General features: G+C 30.9%; 5 protein-coding genes across 6 annotated transcripts in view; 1 reads left to right on the top strand and 4 right to left on the bottom strand.

Moving 5' to 3' along the window:
- The window catches only part of kkv (hyaluronan synthase-like protein kkv), a 61,427-nt gene extending 55,131 nt beyond the window's left edge, over window positions 1–6,296 (top strand). Inside the window, 5 exon segments of the mRNA XM_011497503.1 lie at window positions 67–382; window positions 2,377–2,553; window positions 4,728–4,895; window positions 5,154–5,382; window positions 5,893–6,296. Of these exon segments, the coding sequence (XP_011495805.1) occupies window positions 67–382; window positions 2,377–2,553; window positions 4,728–4,895; window positions 5,154–5,382; window positions 5,893–6,218 (1,216 nt within the window). The 3' untranslated portion in view covers window positions 6,219–6,296.
- The window catches only part of LOC105360568 (uncharacterized), a 38,025-nt gene that overhangs the window by 11,469 nt on the left and 5,061 nt on the right, over window positions 1–21,495 (bottom strand). The gene's annotated exons all lie outside the window — the stretch shown is intronic.
- Window positions 8,775–10,184, bottom strand: LOC105360779 (uncharacterized). The gene is made up of 3 exons (XM_011497780.1): window positions 9,986–10,184; window positions 9,199–9,466; window positions 8,775–8,955 (listed from the first exon to the last, which is right to left on the bottom strand). Exons 1-3 carry the CDS (start codon window positions 10,182–10,184, stop codon window positions 8,775–8,777), a joined length of 648 nt encoding a protein of 215 aa, XP_011496082.1.
- On the bottom strand, window positions 11,120–12,363 carry LOC105360566 (ankyrin-3-like). The gene has a single exon (XM_011497504.1). The coding sequence runs from the start codon at window positions 12,344–12,346 to the stop codon at window positions 11,348–11,350; it is 999 nt and encodes a 332-aa protein (XP_011495806.1). The 5' UTR covers window positions 12,347–12,363; the 3' UTR covers window positions 11,120–11,347.
- LOC105360567 (ankyrin-1-like) lies at window positions 17,803–19,511 on the bottom strand. Its single transcript, XM_011497505.1, has one exon. It carries the CDS (start codon window positions 18,814–18,816, stop codon window positions 17,893–17,895), a length of 924 nt encoding a protein of 307 aa, XP_011495807.1. The 5' UTR covers window positions 18,817–19,511; the 3' UTR covers window positions 17,803–17,892.

Below are 21,495 nucleotides of genomic sequence, written 5' to 3'. Positions count from 1 at the left end.
ATAATCCTCTCGCCCATGACTTACGGCAAAAAAAAAAACCTTCGAATAAACTTGGAAAATTCGTAGAGCGGTAGATCCGCACGGACACATGTCTGGCGGTCGTAGACGCGCCTCGTCCGTGGGCTCGCGCTCGGCCGACCACCTGGGGGCCATCGGCGAGGATCCCGCGGAAGAGGACGGACGTGACAGCGAGACCGAGACCATCGCCAGCCAAAACACGGACAATAACCGGGAATCCGGTTTCCCCTCTCGGCCTTACTGGCTCGACGACGAGGGCCTGAAGAAGGGCGAGGTCGAGGTCCTCTCCATGCAAGAGGAACTTTTCTGGAAGGATCTCCTCGAGAAGTATCTCTATCCAATCGACGAGGATAAGGCCGAAAAGGTATTTGACCTTTTTCCATTTATTATGTGATTCGATTTTTCCTTCAAAATTACCTGCTTGTGTTTGGCAATCCTCGGAAAGTAATGGAATTTTCAATAAATAAAATGTTAAAATATTGCATCAAGACATCGAATGTTTATAATATTTGCTCAAATGGGAAAATTTATGAAAATACAAGCTTATTTTAAATATAAAAAAAAAAAAATTGTAAATTTGTAAGAAAAATTCATATAGTCATTGAATAATTTTAATCCAATATGTAAAAGCTTTATAGTAAATATCAAAAATAATGTGAATCGTTGAAAATTAATATTAATATTCTCGTATATAATAAGCACGGACATATTTGACGATATTTGACGATATTTGACGATATTTGACGATATTTGACGATAATAATTCATAAATATAAAATACTTTTTATTATAATTCATGATAATTCATAAGAGAAAATTTTTATTCTAAATTGTTTGTTTAATAATTTTTCTTCTAATAGTAATCCATTCACATATGGTTATTTTAAACTTACACTGACTCAATGGAAAATTTTCTAATTAAAATGATCAAACAGAAATCGGATAAACGATACTTTCATATCATTCTCAAAATAAATAGATCATGAAAAAATCGAATCACATAATTTGTCCTTTTCCAATTTTATTCGCAATTAATATTCTTATTGTTCGACTAAAACAAATTTTTTTCAAAAATTTTTCAAATTAAACGAAAATTACATCACTTATTATAATACAATTGAGCCTTTAAAAAATAAATTGGAGAAGAATTGTAAAACAAAAATAAAAAAAAAAATAAAATAATCCATAAAATCCAATGCGTGCCTACCTATCATACAATAAAATTTGTTTAAATAACGTCGAATTGCAAATAAAGAGATTTTTTTATTTATTTAATAAATAAATATGAATTTTTAAATTTGTCTTTATATATTTCATTAAATGTATTAATATAAATATGTAATATGGGTGGCAGATTGACAAATTAAGTTACACAACTTTTAATTTTCTTTACCCATAAATATAATCAAAAGCTTAACAATATATTTCATAATTAATGAATCAATTTAATCAATTTTAATAATTTACATATTGTACAGTACAAATACATGTATATATAAATATTTTCTTTAGTTTAATGAACTTCGATGTAATTCTGACATTTAAAGAATATTGTTAATTTATCGCTTGCTAATAATTTCTTAAAGTAATAAAAAATAAAGACAAACAAACAATAAACAAAAAAATATAAATATAGCCATCTTTTTTTCGAATAATGGATAATAAATTGATGATTTATCGATACAATATAGTTTTTACAATGATTAAAGGGAATTGAAGTGAAGTAAATGAAAAATATGTTGACGTAATCTTTATCTCGACGTCGGTTTATAATTTAAAAACACAAATTAATCGTAAACTCGCCCTTGTCCCCATTTTTTGCGCCACCGTATCGTAGGCGCGAATTGCCAAAGATTTGAAGGACCTGCGCGACCAGAGCGTCTTTGCCTTCTTTATGTGCAACGCCCTCTTCGTCCTCATCGTCTTTCTTCTCCAACTTAACAAAGACTTATTGCACGTGAAATGGCCCTTTGGTATCAAGACGAACATCACCTATGACGAAAGTTCCCAAGAGGTAAAAATGCGCTCCGCTCCGTGACTCGTGCTCATCTGGAGCATCTTAACCGCTCTCGTGGATCACTCATGTTTCCGTGTTACGTCTCTTGACTTGGAATAGTCGTACTCTGACTTTTCACGAGACTACCTAAGCCCAACACTGCACGACGAATCAAGCGAATTAAAAGCAAATGATTACGGGGAAAAAAAAAATAAGAGTAAAATAACTGCAGTTCCGACTAAAATAAACATAGAGACGGCTAGACAAAGGAAAGCACAATGTCGCGAGCGGAGCTTAAGATTACGTTACTAATGAGCTCTTTTTTTTTTTTTTTTTTTTTTTGCTTTAAACGCGATACACAGGCAAGGATAGCGGCGGATCTGATCGAGCTGCGCAACAAAAGTGTGTTCGCCTTTTTAATGTTCAATGCCTTGTTCGTACTGATCGTATTCTTACTGCAGCTGAACAAAGACCAACTACACGTGGTGTGGCCGCTGGGCGTCAAGACGAACATCACGTACATCGAGGAAACATCGGAGGTACTGGCTTTCGCCATGTGTGAAAGCCTCGAAATAAACAAAAATTTAAAGCTACGCATCGGTGTTCTTGAGAGTGACTAACCTAGTGATGAGGGTTGCCTCGTTTGGTTCTTTAATCATTTCTTGAAAAGGACCAATATCATTCCTTCAAGCGCGTAACTACTACTGGTGCAACTTGGAATGCGAAAGAATGTCGCGAGCGGTTTAAAAAAGAAAAAGAAAGCATTTTAAATAACTTCTAACTTTTTCTAAGCCGTGTTTAATGAGCAACGTTTATTCAAACAGTATTAATACAATTATTCTTATGAGAGATAATTATAGAATTTTTCAATTCAATTGCAACGTTTAATCAATCTTAACAATCTGCTATAAGAATGAAATGATATTATTGGTAAATGAGTTATCGTAGATTCGAAAGTTCATGAAAAGATTCCTTAATGACAAAATTTTGATTTTTACATGCAACGATGATAATTCAAATTAAAAATTATTAAACTCAGTAAATTTATAAATTTGTAAATTTGTATTTGAAAATTTGTTTGATTTATCGCAAGCACCCGTTTAAAATCTATTACGAGACACTCCTGTAAAACTGCACTCAGTCTTCTTGGTCACAAATTCTATGGTGCGTTTTAAATGTTAATAACAAAATAACGTTTGATGCAAGGTTCATTAATAATAAAAAAATATATATATATAAAAAAAAGAATAAAAATACTGGCTTCTGGTATGAAATGACAAAAGCTCAGTCTTTGACTCTGTGGTGTTGCGAATGGATACCGGAAGACGGTATAACTTTACAAATTGACCTGGTTTTTTGTGTACATACACAAACCTATCTTCATCCTTTTCACAATATTGAGACTACGAGTACATAATTATATTGTCACTATAATACATTATTCATTACGTTTATATTATATTCTTATTAATTAATAATAGCTAAGTTCATTTATTTCACGTAACAATAATACTTTGTGTATTTATCTCACATAAAAAAAATACATATATATATATATATATATATATATATATATATATATATATATATATATATATTTATTAGTATTTAACATTATTTTACTCGTAGTTTCAATTTTTTTTCATTCATGCACATTATATTGTCACATATTCTTTCCCATTGCCGTTTCATCAATCAATCAAACGAATTTCTAATTTCGATTTTTAAAGAAAAGAATTGTTTATAAAATGATGTATGATGATTTGCTTGAAAACTGAATGGATTCTTGTATCAATTCCTTTCTTTCTGTGTTTCTATGTCTAACTCTAATTAGACTACATGAGTAATTTTTAATATTTTATTGGAGGATGCACTGGGATGAACAATATATTTCTACGATTTCCTGGATACTTGTATATTTATAATTATATTTATGTTACGTACACATTTATTTATTATTATCATTAATTTAATTTTTTTAATTAATTAAATTAATTTAATTAATACATAAATAAATATATATATATATATATATATAATTATAATTATAATTATAATAATAATAATAATAATAATAATAATAATAATAATAATAATAATTATAATATACATACATACATACATACATACATATACATATATTGTTACTTACACCTTCGTGGTTGGCTCAGGTATTTTCATTTGTAAATATTGAATGTGCGTGACAACATAGTACTAGAAACTCGCGAGCTGCTTATTACTACTATTATAAATACCTTCTTTTATACGTGTTATTATTTATATTTTTATATTCAACGATGTTTAAGCGAGACTAAGCGTACGTGATATACTAATTTAGTCAAAATTACTATTATTGAAAGTTATAAAAAAAAAAAAAATATATGAAAATTGCTAAACGAATTCGTTACTTTATATTTAAAAAAAAAAATAATAATAATAATATTAATAAGCACAGCTCACGAACTAATAATTTAATTATCATTAATAAAAAAAAAAATTGTTCGAATGAATCGAAATTTCGCATAAATGTAAAAAACGTAGATATCAATGTATTACCCATATTTATTATATAATTTATCAAGAGGTCAATCACAATATATTATAAGCCGAAATTCATAAGCGAAATTTTGATTGATTACTACATTTTTATGCTAAACTAATAATATTTTTACTTTTGTATTCGACTTTTAACATTGTGTTTTCTCTATTTTAGGTTCACGTCACTAAAGAATATTTGCAACTCGAGCCGATCGGTCTCGTCTTCGTGTTCTTCTTTGCTCTGATTCTCGTAATCCAGTTCACAGCCATGTTGTTCCATCGCTTCGGAACGCTGGCCCACATTCTGGCGAGCACTGCCCTCGACTGGTATTGTTGCAAGAAGGTACTTGTCTCTTTATGCTCAATCGCATAATTAAATACGATGCCAATAAGAAACCAAAGCAAAAACAAAACGAAAACAAAAACAGTGGAAAAAAAAATCGGCTCACTTACTTACTTACTGTCTATTTTTCAATGCAATTTTAATGAATCAATTCACCATCATTTTTACTCGTATGAGACGTAAAACCCTCTCTATGCGTATATGGATACACATAAGATACGTGTGATAAAATAGTGAATTCCGTTGGAATTTTTGCAGTCGAAGGACCTGTCGGAAGACGCGTTGCTATCGAAACATGCGGTTGACATCGTGAGGGATCTGCAAAGGTTGGATGGTATGGAGGGCGATTACGACGAGGGAAGCGGAAGTGGCCCAGGCAGGCGCAAAACTATCAGAAATCTTGAGAAAAGCCGTCGAAAAACGCAAGCTATCAATACTCTTGACGTTGCTTTTCGCCAGCGATTTTTCAGCATGGCCGAGGGACAAGGTAATAATAACTTGCTTTGTTTTTTATTCGACTGTTTGTAAAAATGCTTCTATCAAGAATTTCGAAACTGGATAAATGTAATGAATAGTAGTATAATGATAATGATAATGATTATAAACCGTGCCCAATAATTCATTATCGTGTCGTGAACAATTATATGTATCGTAAAAATCACTATTCTTCGCCATAATTACTGTCACAATTATGAAACTTAACGATCTAAGAAAGTTTAAGAAAACTCTCAGAAAATTGCCGTATTAATTGAATAAATATCAATGAGCAAACTCAGATTCGATTGACCTCAACTGCCATGACAAGGAAAAAGATATTTCTCAAAGATAATTCACATCTCGCTCGTTCTCTCGACTTTAATAAAAATTATTTTAATAAGCATCAACTACTAGACCCTCGCAATGTATTATCTTCATAATTAGCAAAGCTAATGGCCATTCCGCGAACGTTCACTATAAAAGTTAAGGACTGAGGATCGCTTTTCTCCAAAACCAACAGGTCTTCCACGAAATATGTCGACGCGTCGATCGACAAAGGCCTTCAAGGCTTTCGAGGGTCGTCGGAACAGCATAATGGCGGCTCAGCGCCGCAAGTCCCAAATGCAGACTCTCGGAGCCAACAACATCTACGGGGTGGCGGGCAATCCGCTGGGGATCCAACCCCGACCGACCCGCAGTAGCCAGATATCGGTGAAGGACGTGTTCGAGAATCACGGGGCCCACTCGAATGCCGGCTACGAAGCCGACGACAGTCCCAGAAACAGCCTGAGACTCCAGCCGCTGGTCGGCCAAGTCGGCTGGCGGGAGTCCAACTCGAACCTTTGAGGGGCTTTCATTTTGACAGCCCACTGGCGAAGCCATTATGCTCGTAACTCTGTATTAAGAGCGAGGGGTGGGGGTGTGAGAGTTTGAAACCGGTGGGGTGGGATTGGGGGGTGGGGGGCGTGAAATTTTACTTGACTTGTCAAACGGCCGTCCAATTATCGGTGTAGCTGATTGGATTATTACGGCGACGCTCCGAAAGTTCTCGAATGAATTTTTGTTGCGGGACGAAGGGAAACGAGAGTTCCATCATTCCCCGGTTACTTGCCTCTCGCTCTTTGTAATGAAGAAATGACAAAAAACAAACAACAAAAACAAACGAAAAAAACAACGACAAAAAGGCATGGAAAAATAGAAAGACTTCGGCCATCTAGGCGAATCTAAAGAATTGTATAGATTTATTAATTTATTATGAATTTAAATGTTTCTTTCGATAAAACAGGTACCAGCTTTACGAATTCTTCAAATATTGTAATATAACTCGATATCATTAATTATTAATGTGTTTGTTAAGCTCATTAAATCGTAAGCCTATTTTCATGCTAATTACAGAAATAAATTGTATTGAATTTATTTTTTAAAAATGTTAAATTATCATTGACAATGTCGAGTTACATTGATATAATTTAAATATGTAGATGATCCGTCTACCTAGATTTCTTTTATAGATATTAATACTGGAAAACATTTCCTGTTAAACAGAAATCACTAATGTAAGCTTTCAAATTTGTATTTTATCGACGTCGTGGTCAAAAAAGATTGTTAAGACAAGTGCTGATAATAGCAGTCTCAGAGTGAAAAATGTATAAATTGATCTAAGAATATGCTTATGAGGTATAGATAATATCTAAAACTTCACTTGACCTTAATATACGATATTTTGTAAAAGTTGAAGTAAGTATAAATTAAAAAATAATCGATATTAATGCTTGACTAAATTCGAGCACGTACAAAAGAAAATAATTTCTTTCATTCGGATGAATGAGTGAAAATGGCGATTGAATGATTAGTAATTATTAAATGACTGCTAATTTTAATAGCCTAAATCAAAACATTTAAAAGCAGTTGGATTTTATTACATTGTATATTGCGAAAACCACGATATATTTAATAGGCATTTGAACGTGAAAAATCAATCAGATCATTGAAAAATAAACTCACTATAGATAATCCACAAAATACTCGATAAAAGTATACAAAATTTTAATGCATTTTACTTAAAAACATTTATATAAGAATTTCATGTAGAAATGATAAAATGTATTTAAAATTAGATAACCATTTCATGCAAGTATGTGCATACGTGTATGTGTGTTTTGTGTGTGTGCGTGCGTGCGTGCGCGCGCGCTGCTTAGAACGAGGGACTTTTTCTACAAAGGTTAATTATTCTTATTGCAAAAAGATTATTTTTAATTTTCGATCGTAAAAATTAAGTAAAAAAAAAAGAAGAAGAAACGTACTAATATGATATTTAAATTATTACCATACAAAAGTATGGATTTATCCAACATTGTAAATGTTCAATGTTAATATAAATGTAAAATTTTTAGGTAATTATGATCGGGAAGGTCTGTATAAGTGTGCTAACTAATTTGAATGATACGACACTAATAAAACATATTTTTATATATTGAATTGTTATTGAGATTAATAAGGAGATTATAGTATAAGTTTTCATTATTATACGTGTCAATGAAATTAGTAAAATGTGTTTATTAGAAAGTAAATAAACTACTTGAATAATCGAGGTTATTTCAAGCAAAATTGGTGATTAATATCAACTCGTTGATGTTTTTTTTTATTCGTTCCGAAGAAGGAGCAATATTTATAATTTAAAGTGAGAGCGCAAGACATTGTTTGTACTTTAATAGCGCTATTTACTCAACGCATTTATTCTTTCATTTTATTTTTATTTTTTTTTTTTTTTTTTTTTTTTTTTTTTTTTTGGTACACGTTACATGAAGAAATAATTTCGGTGACCTTATATGCAGATCGGTCGTCTTGTCCTTATTTTAGATTATCTACATGTGATAATGCGAATGTATTTAAATTTTATACGCGTGTACATCGTCAATAAGTGTACAATACATATTGATTTATCTAAACAGTGTTGTTAAGAAACAAAATTTTTAATTTGATAATAGGAAAAAAATTATACGATTATTAGTGTTTGTAATTATTAATGTTTAAGGTTTATAAATATAATTTTTACATACTCAAATTAATATTTCTTATTATATGGTTTGTTACCAATGCTTATTATTTACTTTAAGCGATTCATGATAGATAAAAAATAAATAGAAAAAATTTTTTGTAAAATTTAATTGACCTTTAAATTTTTTAAAATTTCTATGTGAGATTTAAGCGATAAAAAGATAATATTTGTACCAATAATTTTTTTATTTTTATATTACTATCTAACTATTAATGGGGTAGTAATATTTTTAAAAATTTTACAGTAAAACATTAAGAGTACAATTAATATAAACTACTATGTTTTTTTTTTATTATTATTTTTTCTTTTAATGATTCATTTAATAAAAATATTCAAATGTTTGATTAATTGATAGAACGAGCTTCGCGTACAGCATCAAGCATTAAGAAAATGTGAGCTATCATCATGTAATTATTAATGATTTGCTCGACAGACCATGGAAAATCTTTTTCTGGGGTGAGTACCAAAAACGTAATACAGTACGGTAGGTAAGCCAGCAACCAATAGTTATTTCCATACTTCCATCTGTATTTAATTATAAGCTAAATAATACTGTTGCTAATAATGCGAATAGAGTAAATGAATCAATTATAATTGCAAAATCAAATGTTCCAATAATACAATGTATCTCCGATATTCGAATTACTTAAAATTTAATCAAATTCATGCCTGCTTAAAGAATATCTATCATACTCTATATAAGTAATATCGATATTAATTGATTCACTTATTCAATAATAATTAATATGGATTTTTATTCAACGATACCCCAATGTTCCTCCACCTACCATCCACAAGAAATGGAAATATTTGTCACTTAATTGGCTAGAATAGTTCGTGTACATAGCATGGACGTATTCAATAAATGTTAACGTTGAAATAATTATAATACCGATATGTCGATTTCCCTGTGCTTCGCACACAGCATAAATAAAGCCACCCATACTCAAAATTCTACATAATACGTGGTAAAAGGGAATAATTCTTGATTGAATTTTTGTATTATCTTCATCATCGATTTCTAAAGGATCGATAGCTACAGAGTTGAAAAATTAAATTTAATTAGGATATCATAATGATTATTTTATTAATTATAATAATTGTTATTTTTCATATGTAAATGATTTTTTTTTTTTTTTTTTTTTTTTTTTTTTTTTTTTTTTATATCTTTGAGATATCCGTTATATTAATGGTAGGCAATGCATTCGAATGTGTATAATTTAATAATTATTAATTATGTCTAGAATTAAAAAAACCAATAACGCATTCGTTCAGAAATAATCGCCGTCTTTTCATTAGCAACAACGCCAGACAAAATATCAATCTTATAGGACCACAGGTAAGTTTCCTTAATATTTGATATTTGATAATCGATAGTGTTAATCGTTATTCAATAAATTTCCAACAATTTCGAATAATTAATACACAATAGCATTAAGTAAAAGTAAAAAAATAAATATTATATCACAACGTATTTTGAAATAAAAATAGTAAAATGTAATATCTAAGAATATTAATATTTTCTCAATATTATTGTTAATAAAATAATACTTACGGTATAAAGCATGATTATAGAACGGTGATAACAGGCTCAACGAAGATCTGAAACTAATTGCTAGAACTCCTATGGTTGTAGCTATGATATCGGGTTGTAATTTGGAAAAGCTACGTGTCGACCATTTCCCCGTTAGATAAATGCAACAACCGGACGCTAACAATAGTAAACAACAGGATAAAGCGGAATCGATAAACATAAGGTTCGTTTATTTATTTTTTTTTTTTATTAATTTGAATAAATTTGTATTATTAATATAATTGGAAATTACGAATGGGAATTCTATTTCGATGATGCCTAACCTTCAAAAGCGGCTTTATGACATTAATTAATAATAATGACTGATAGCTTAACCTTAATCTGTCAATCGTGAAATTGTAAAGGACAAAAAATGACTATAAATTTTTCATTAGTATGGTAGATTGATATATAGTCATTGCTAATAATAATAATGATGATGATAATAATAATGATAATAATAATACACAGTAATGATAAGAAATACATAATATATTTATTATAAAATACAATTTCATTTTCCATAAGTATGGATATACACTGAAGATGAAATTTATTAATGAAATCACGCCGGTAAAGCTTCTTACTTACAATTTTTATTTATAACTTTTAGTTTGTATTATAACTAAATACATTGTTGTGTTAAAAGATTATAAAAAAAAAAAAAAAAAAAAAAAAAAAAAAAAAAAAAAAAAAAAAAAAAAAAACGCATAGTTGTTACTTACATGCCTAAAGAGTATTATTATTAAAGGATACAATAGATGAACGCCTAGTTTAGAGAAATATTTATAATTTTTACTAAGATTCTATATACATCATCATTCGCATAAGATTTCGTAGTAAGGTACAATCATTATTCAAGATGTATTAATGAAGGTACTTTCATGAATTGGAATTTTAATCTAAATATAATCGGTATAAATATTATTAATTATTATAACTTAAAACAAAAATACAGCTCGTTGTATTTATTCATTGGAATATCGAATAAGACAAATGTGATTTAAGACAAAGATTAACAATAATTTCTGAATTTACAATTACGAACAAATCTAAATAAATTATTAGTGAGAAAAATTAAAGTAAAAATAAAAAATACAATATTAATGACTAATACAGTTGATTATTACCCAATTTGACTTAACCATTAACGACTTGTTAAATCTATGTTAATTTCAGATAGGCAAGCGCTCGGGAAGAATCGCAAGATCATTTGAGTTCAATTACTCCGTTTACCACTAGCTCTAATGGCAAACAAAAAATTATAGTCATTGTGCACTCTTTAGACTATTTGATAATGGCCGATAGAATCATAGACGAAAGCTTGCACAATCTTATCCACAATCATTTGCGAATACCGCAGAGCTGCTTCCAGATCTTCTTGAAGAAGCGCTCGTAAAATCCACTGGCACTCGTCTTGGGCACGTACCTGTAGACGATGTCGGTTATCTTCTTGCGCTCGACTTCGGTGACCCACAGCAGAGGCGTAACATCGATCTCGCCTTTCTTCATTATAACGCTAACGTCGCCACCGTACTTGAGGATCAACTCCGTGATCTCGCGCTGTCCCTTTACGGCGGCACAATGCAAGGGCGTTACTCCGGTCTTGGTAACCGCGTTAACGTCAGCGCCGCACCTCAGCAGCAGCTCAGCTACGTCTTTGAGCTTGCGCTCGACGGCGATGTGGAGCGGCGTGACCCCGTGATCGGTGCGGGCGTTCACCCTGCCGCCCTTGCTGAGCAGCAGCTGCACGATCTCGATCTGCTTGGTCTTGACCGCGTAGTGCATGGGCGTCTTGCTGTTCTTCGAGCGCGCGTTCACGTTCGCCCCTTCGTGAATGAGGATGCGCGCGATCTCGTATTGCTTAAGAATAATCGCGATCACCAATGGTGTGTATTCTCCCTCTATCTCCGCGTTCACATGGGCGCCGTAGTCCAGAAGGAGCTCAACGATGTCGCGCCGACCGTTGGCCGCTGCCACGTGCAGGGGCATCGGGCTGCGCTGCTGTTGCTGCTGTTGCTGACGGAAATGCTTGCAAATATCGCTCGTGTTGGAGAAGCTGCGATTCCGGTGGCTATCGTACGTTGTATTGAGCTTGTGGTGCGGTAGGGTTTGGATGTTAGCGATCATTGCGCAGGAGGACGAGGAGCTGCGATAGCGGTAGAGCAGATCCGACATCTCCGCGTTCAGGACCATGTCGTAACGGAGGCACTGTTCCTTGCTCGAGTGCATGCGCGTGTTGGGTTGCGCGCCATGTTTCAGGAGGAACCTCACCGCCTTCTCGTTGTTCTCCAGCACGGCGATGTGCAATAGGGCGTTCTGGTTTGGCGGTAGCGTTGCCATTCTTTTGTTCGATTACGATAATTTGTATTACGATGGCGAGCGGTGAAATGCTAAAACGAAGAGTTGATTAAGGCTATCGCGTACGATCAAGCGCTCACGGTGCTGCGATCCCGATTAAATAATTAATTCGTTGCAGCCGAATCGTTGCAAATGTCTACCGCTTGACTCGAGCGATGCCAAGCGACTGAATTTTGTGTGAGCGACGCCCGAACAAAGCCAGAACAACGCTGTGTAAGTGGGGATCCAGGATTTATCTGCTGTATTCAAGCGCAAACGCTTTTAATTGTTTTCAGGACCGTCGAATTGTCCTAGCTAGTTCAAAGATCGAGAAGAATAACTTAAGACTGGACGATGATTCCTAGAACAATAAACTTAGTCTGCCGCCGATACGTAGGTACGCTCCGACAAAACGCAGGTATGTTATGGGAGTAGAACCCCTTTTGTGAAGTCCAAAGTCTAGGTATAATTATCCGAAAATCGGCAAAGCCAAGTAAATTCTATGGTCAAATGCTCAGTTTGCAAGTGTCGCTCTGTAAAATCGAAACTATTATAAACCACTTAATGATTTTGCGAATTTATGTAGCGATTCTGCAAGAGCTTAATTTTTTTATGTCTTTTATTTGACATAATGCAGGCATAAGAGTAGCTCTGTCTACGCGCTTTTCCAATAAATATAATAAATATGAATGAACATAATAAAATGATGCCTCTTTTATTTTATGTTTACGTTGTAATTGAAGTATCTGTTGGAACTTGCACGATTCATTATGTTTTTTTTATTCGTATGCGAGCCTTTCTTGCTTTTTTTTTTTTTTTTTTAAGATTCCTTCAGACAAAAAAAAACCCTCGTTTTATTGAATTATTAACAAAAATCAAATTATTTCTATTCGAATACGCTTATTACGTTATACACTCTTATCTCTTAATATTTATACACCGATTAAACTAGATTCATTAAGCTAATTAAACTCTATTACATTATTAAATATTATCTCTTAACACTTATTCACATTTGCAAATATTCAAAAATATATAATTAACCTGACATATATAAATACATTTTTATAGTTTCATAAATATTTAGCGTTGAAAATATTGAAACGATGTATCTATTGCTGTAGAAACGTACGTAAATAAAAATCAGTATCACATTTTATTATTTAATTTATGAGTTCAGTGTTTCACATTCTGCCCTAATAGATATATAATTAAGCAAACGGAAATAATCAACTAAATTGCAATAGTCACTCTAAATCGATTACACGTTCACTTTACCACTAAAATCGTTTAATTAAGGAAAGCCACTGACTATGCTAAGCAATCCCGGTATAAGAGACAAATGACAAAATAAGATGAAACATGCACAGCGTGAACAATAACCTAATGATTTCATTATCCTATAATACATTTGAAAGAATTGAATTTAACTATAAGTCTCTATTATATTTTAACTGCGAATGAAACATATACCATAATACAAGAGTACATAATAAACGGAGTTAACGCCCACAAGTAATCTAGTGCATCAAGATTTTCCAACATAATAACATTTTAATGGGATAACTTACAAGAATATTACACGGCATAGTAAATAATATTACAGAGGCATAGTAAAATGAGCGAAAACGTACAATGGGAATAACATTTTAATTTATAGAAATAGCAAATCACTTATTAAACATTATCTTAACTTATACAAATTCCATTTCAATAATCCAAAACTTTATTATTTTTTCAACGTTAAATTATTACTTCCCTTGTTTCGCAAACAAATTATATAATTACTATTTTTCCTTACCTTAGAATTCATTATTAATTTAACTAAATGAATAATTCCAAGCTTGTTATATTAATTAAAATAATAATTCAACGATCTTTGGAGTTTCCATTATTTATACAACTATATTTAGCTACATTAGAACAAAATAAAATCAAAAGTAATTTCAAATTAATATAGTTTTTATTTTAACTATTTCAACTAATACCATTCGTATGAAATTTGAACATTATAGTTACACGATTTAAAAGAGTGACAACATTTTCCAATTTCACGTGCACAGTTTAAAAGATTCATTCTGTATCTATAATTTATTATAGTTTTCATAATATTTTCTAATTTGTTACAATTCTTACGCTTTTGATAATATACATCTTATGAACAATCCAAGAAATATTTCATAATTTGTAGAAACCAGCGGCTTTAACTTTATATAAACGTCTAAGTTATAGTTATAAATATTTAAGTTATAGATAACTTATAAAAAAATGTCATTAAATCAAAATAACATAGTTGCAGTATTATTCAATATAAAATCAAAATTTCAAACAATATAATTAATATATCTTTCATTTTAAATATATATATATATATTATAAATACAATTTACAATACATACAACTGTAAAATATACCAATTTTATATTTTATATATTATGTCGTTTCTTTATAATAATTGCATCGTTTATTTAACTAATATTGTAAAATAGTTTTGGTGATTAAATTCAATTTTATTTTTATTTTAAACGTGTAATACAAGAATTTTAATGTTAATACACTTAATTAAACACCTCACTATCTCCAGTGAAAATTAATAAATTCAAAAAACTGAAATGTAAAGCAATAAATATTCTACGAATACATATTTTAAGAATTAAAAATCTTGCTAATTTTCACAAAATATATCCATATTACATTAAAAATTTATTGCAAGGACAATTATTAACAACAAACATTGGGGTAAGAGATAATTTTCAAATAATAAATACATATATAAGTAAACAAATAAAAAAATTTATTAACGGAATAAAGTACAAAAATTATGTTAAGCAACGTTTTGTTAATTTACAACTAAATCTTTAATAGAAATTATGCATAATGGCTTACATAGTATACGAATATAAATTTACCTATGATTATTATATTTTATATGACATAAATGAATATAGGTTTAGTGCGTATAGCCGATAAACAAATTCTTTTAATTCAAACATTCTACTTGTATTAATCGGCAATTGATATTTTAATTTCAAAATAAATCTATATTCATTTTTACAAATATCATTTAAACAATTTTCATTTAAAAATATTTGTTTCCCTATCTTCAACTCTATTAGATGATTTTAAATAAGAAATAAATGTTTATGAGCTAAGTATCGAACATTATTTCTGTATCATCTTTTACATTTTTAAAAACTAATATAATATCAGTTGTATAAACTGGCATTATCCATTTAAGAAAATATATAACAGTTATATTATTTACTAATTATGAAAATAATAAATAAAACATTTTTATAAAAAATAAATAATATATTCAAAATTTATTTTAAATCTATTTCTTCATATTATGGAATTTATGACAATTTGTAATTAATTTAGTTTATACTTCCTAACGAATTTTCGCTAGTATTGATCATGTTCAATTAAGGAACAAAATGCCGATTACAATTTCTAATCACTAATAATTATAAATTTCTTAAGACCTTATTAAGTGAAAAATAATTTTTAAAAAATGCCGACAATTAAATTAAAAGTAATTCGAATTTGTTCATTTATTCATAATTTACATGGCTTAGTCATTAAAGATATGTTTAGATAGAAAGATTATATGGATTCATCATTGTTCGTTATGAAATTGCAAAAAAATGAATCCATATGTGAGAAAAATATATCGATAATCAAAAATAATAATTTTGAAATACATGTATAATTTTTGCATTTTCTTTTATACATATACATTCGCATTTTTACAAATGACACAATGTTAGAAGAGAGCAGCATTAAGTTGTATCAATATTTGTATTCGCGTTGCCTGGTCATTATTGAAAATACCCTGGTTTTAGTTTTTCTCATTAATTTTTGTAATATTAAATGTCATGCTACAAAATTAATAATACCATTGTACTTTATATAAAAAAAAAAAAAAAAAAAAAAAAAAAAAAATGCGAAGTATATTTCAGGCGTCCTTTATATGTACATAAAATAATGCTTCATATGTATATTGTTCCTCATTGATCAGTATTTAGTTGGTTTACAGCACGCCATAACTATTATTTACCATACATAAGATATAACGTGCTTAGTAGTTTTTTCCGTCCATAGCTCCATATAAGCTCAAAAATGGTTATTGCGAAGATGTGTATGTAAATAGCTTTTAAATTATCACCATTAAAATGGTTTTTCCTAACAATTATAAAAGACGTATAATTTCATTTTCATTTTCATTTTTCATTTACAACCATATATATAGTGGATAGATAGATATTAACGAAACTATATCTTTTATTAACTAATTTTACTATTTTATTTATTGGGTATTTGATAATTTTTTAATTGATATCATTAAAATATCATGGATTTTAATATAATTCAATCATTCTAATCCTTATTAATCAGCATAATTTGGAAAAAAGGCAAAAAAAAAAGTAACATAATAAATACCGTACATACTCTAATAAAAATATCTAATGAGTTATTTTGAATTGAAAAAAATAATGTGATTTAAATGTTTATGTGTAAAATGCAATCTGAATAATGTTAGCTTTATTATTGTAAACGGCTATTTAAATAGAATATGTATTAATATTTTTGTTTCAATGATATCAATTATAAGCTATTGAATTAACTATTTATTAACCAACAATGGCAATATTTAAATTATTTAAATTCTAATTTTCTTTTTTCTTAACTTAAATATTGATATGATCAAACTTGCTTTAAGAGTGTATTACGTGTGAAAAATAATTAAAATGAACCAAATTTAATAGAAAAGTTTATTTAGATCTATATAAAGAATAAAGAAACTATATTACTAAAAAGGTTAATCAATTTTATTGATCGTGTTGATTAATTATACAAAGCAACTTTCCAAACAGAAGAATATAGCCGAAATTTAACGTTCATTTTAATCAGAAGTCTTATATATAATACGAGTGGAGTATTTTACATAGAACTTTCTTTTGATTCTTATATAGTAAAAAATTTATTAAGTAATTTGATAATATTTATTATGAACAGTAAAATGCAGATTGAACAAAAAGTATTCTAATATCAGCTTGTAAGAGAGCTAAAAAAATAATTAAAAAAAAAAACTCGATACACAAAACCACTAAAATGATGGCCCATGACTGGTTATTTTACATTGTTGAACACAATGGTGAATTAATATCTCTAAAAGAATTACATAATTCATGAATTGAAGAAAATTACTTATCTAATGGTATTGCAAAAAATTAATCGTTTTCATTATTTTAAAATAAGAAAACTTGCAAAGCATACTAATGATGTCAAACATAAAACGCGAGGCTGATACAATGTCCCAACTTTCAAACGCTCTCTACATTAAATCCAATAAGATCATCAAGAAAATGCACCCTCTCCTATAACTCGTACCCCCTACCTACCTCTCTCTCTCTCTCTCTCTCTCTCTCTCTCTCTCTCTCTCGCTCTCTCTCTCTCGTTCAAACAAATTCACGTATCATACAAAAAGTATGACTAGGAGGAAGACAATATTCGGATAATCGTGGGCGTTTAGTTCTCCCGCATTCTCAATGACTGTCCATGTCAGCATGAAAAATACTCTTTCTCGTCTTGTGCTTTCCATAGAGCCTCATCATCGTAGAATTATACCACCAACCAACAAGACTGACTTTGGAGATGTAACGCGAGACGAGCTCCCACGTCTTCTTCTCCTCGGCGTCGGTAATCCAGGTGAAAGGAGCGAGGTCGAGCATACCGTGCTTGATGATAGAGTTGATGCTGGCTCCGTTATCGAGAATCGTCTCGAGGATCTCCTGATGTCCCATCACGGCGGCGTAATGAAGTGCAGTGGCGCCGCTTTTACTTTTCACCTCGTAATCAGCTCCGCCCTTAAGCAGCACGAACACGAGCTCCTTGTGTCCCGCCTCGGCGGCTATATGCAGAGGCGTCAGCCCGTCCCGGTCGGACGCATTCACGTGTCCACCCCTCCTTAACAACATCTCGAGCATCGGTTTCTGCCCGGTCTGCGCGGCATAATGTAACGCCGACTTACCCCAGAGGGTCTTCGCATTCACGTCGGCCCCACGATCCAGCAGCAGCTGCACCAGAGCCATGCGCTTTGACAACACCGCGATTATTAAAGGTGTCTCGCCGCCTTGCATCTCCGAATTCACCTCGGCGCCCATCTGCAACAGCAATTCCGCGATGTCCTTGATTTCTATGCGGGAGGCCAAGTGAAGAGCCGTCGTTGTTTTGGCATCGAGCTCGTCGTCCGGCAACAGCTCCGACTTCTGAGAGACGCGAATGGACTCGAGGTAGGATCGGTGCTCGCTATCCGTCAGGAACTCCAAGGCGAGCTCTTTGTTAACGGCTCGCCCGTTCACTGGCACTCCGTGCTTCAAGAGGAACTTCGCCACGTCGAGGTTCTCCTCGATAACCGAGAGATGAAGCAAGACATTGTCATCCTGCTGGTTATCATTGTGGTCCGCCATGTCGTTTCACGTCCACGCGCTCCTTTCGTGGAACACTAATCCTTATACGGCGGCGGTATAGACCGCGTAAAGGATGGCTCGACGAAAGAATTAGGGATTATCGTGCCGATTAATAATTTAGCCACTATCGTCACTTGCGAATATACGGATGAGATGCTCGTACGCTGTCTAACTGAAAACTGATGATGAGCCACCTGCGCCTCGATGACTTGTACATGCATTCGAATTTTCACTCGGGGTAGGGATGAAATTCCATTATCGTGGATTTTACACTCCATATTCGAGGATAGATGCTCATTCTGGGAAGTTACACGAGCGAACCTACTTTTTCAAATGACAATACGAGAGAATGAGACAGATGGCGAGGGGGTGGGGAAAGATAAAGGAAGAGCGAACAGGTAACATTGCCACCTCTAATGACTTTCATGTCAGCTACTGGATAATTCCTGGACTCGGGGTTGAAATTATGCCTTTCCAAAAACCAACGGTTCATTTGATAATCCGATCGTAAGAATTAATTTATAGTTTTAAAATCTCATTCGTTTCGTAGCTCAGCTATATGGCTTAAATTTTACTAGACTATCATATCCCTATTTAATATTTTCAAATTTAATGTAATTGTCAATAGATTGATGTATTGTGATGTTGTCCATGCTTGAAACGTGTATTTTTGCATTTTATAATTGCAATAACATTCTAACACGGGAAGAATTCTTTTTTTTTGTCTATTGGGAAAATATTACTTTTAAATTGTTGTCTTACACCATACTGCAGCATACTTAAGATAATGATATCAATTAAATTTCTATAATTAATTAATTAAAGAATATCATAGTAATAGGTGTAAGATGTGTTTTATCACAGTTACATTAGCTGAGTTTCGGTTTTATAAATTCATTATAATGTCGTTAATAAGTTTTATAGTTATACGTCTTTTATATACCTATGAATAAAAATATTTTGATTTAAGTAACGATAAAATAAAAGCGATACAAAATATTACAAATATTTGTTTGTTTGTATCTATAGATAATATGTTAGACAATAAGTCAAAAAGTCTAGTATTGTTAATAGTCTTAGAATTTATATAAATACAAAAGTATGAATATAATAAATATTTGTAAATGTGGTAACAGCGTATTATTTCTCTCAATTAGTTAAGAACAATTGATAATTATTCTATAAACGAATAATCTAATAATTTTTACATCTCTGAATAGAAAGTTTCATTAAAAAGAATTAAAAGTCAGACAATATTTCATTGAATGTAATTAATTTTTTTTTCATCTTTCACAATTATATGCTTCTCGGGATAATATGTAATTTACTATATTTTATTTTCTTATATTAAGGAAAATTTATAATATTGAAAAAGAAAACTTCAAAAATTATGATGCGTATAGTAATTTGATAAAACATTTTAATTTTCTAATTATCGCTAAAAGCAATTAATACGCCAAAACTTTTTAATAAAACTTTCTTATTAATAAATGTGCCCACGTGTAGCTGAAAGAGCCCATTATGATTTACTTGATTTGTAAAAGGTACGAAAATGCAGCGACGTCTGTATTTTAGTTGTATAAAGCACTCTGGAATTTTTTTAATAAGAAAATCCCATCTCTACCTTAAGCTCTATTTTTGCCAAGTCTTGTAGATTCTATAAACAGATTAACTTTTCACCGATTAATATCACAGTTTGAACAAATTTTATAACTGCACAGTCATCGGTATTTTGTTTTTACGAAAGATATATGGGTATTCTATTTCTGGAACTACTTGGAGTTATATTTCTAATGTTTTCTTCTAATGTAAACAGAAGCATAGATATGCAAGTAGGATCCGTCCGAGGAATTCTTTCTTGATAATGTAAAGAAAACAAGTTGATATAAATGGAAGAGTATCGAACATCTTTGATTAACGTACATTTGCATTTTATCGAATCCTACAATGTAATGTACAATGTACCTCCTAAATTCTTCAATGTAATAGACTTTAATAATTTTTTTTTTTTTTTTTTTTTATATCTTCTTACCCATAAGTCTTTGGTCTTAAGTCAAATAGACAGTCGTTTTTATATATCTTGGAAAATTAAGTATACACTAAGAGAACTATGTTTTTTTTTTTACATAAATAAAAAATAAAAAATATCCTCTTTAATCAATGAAATTTCTTTCTAAGTGTATACTAATAACTGCATTTGCACATGAAAATTATATCATTATACTTATATAGTAAACGACTCGTTTGCACAACCTAAATATGAGCATGAGTTGAGACATTGATCGAAACTTCGAGTTACAACGAGGAAAAACATGCAATTCTTACGTTTATTAGTTTAATAGTAATTTAAAAAAAAAAAAAAAAAAAAAAAAACATTTGAGCATTGTACATTTCTCGAATATTAATTCTATAATATCAATAGCAAGTGTCAATGTCATGAAATATTGGATTCTTACAATAATAGCGTACGAAGAGTTGAGCAAATTTCAACATTTAATCACTCACATGTACGATAATATTATTCGTATTTCATTTTAACACTCATTAATTTTAAGGCCTATACCAACTTCTTAATACCTAGATTACAAAATAAATAAGCTGTTTGCAATAACTTTTACTGCAAAATTACCATAAAAAATTGTAATAAGCTTTTCAGACTAGAATTGCAAATTTTCTAAA

Source organism: Ceratosolen solmsi, unplaced genomic scaffold, assembly GCF_000503995.2.
Source record: "Ceratosolen solmsi marchali unplaced genomic scaffold, CerSol_1.0 scaffold47, whole genome shotgun sequence".
Classification (NCBI taxonomy): domain Eukaryota; kingdom Metazoa; phylum Arthropoda; class Insecta; order Hymenoptera; family Agaonidae; genus Ceratosolen; species Ceratosolen solmsi.
Note: the sequence above shows the minus strand (reverse complement) of the source record. Positions and strands in the feature narration are given on the sequence as shown.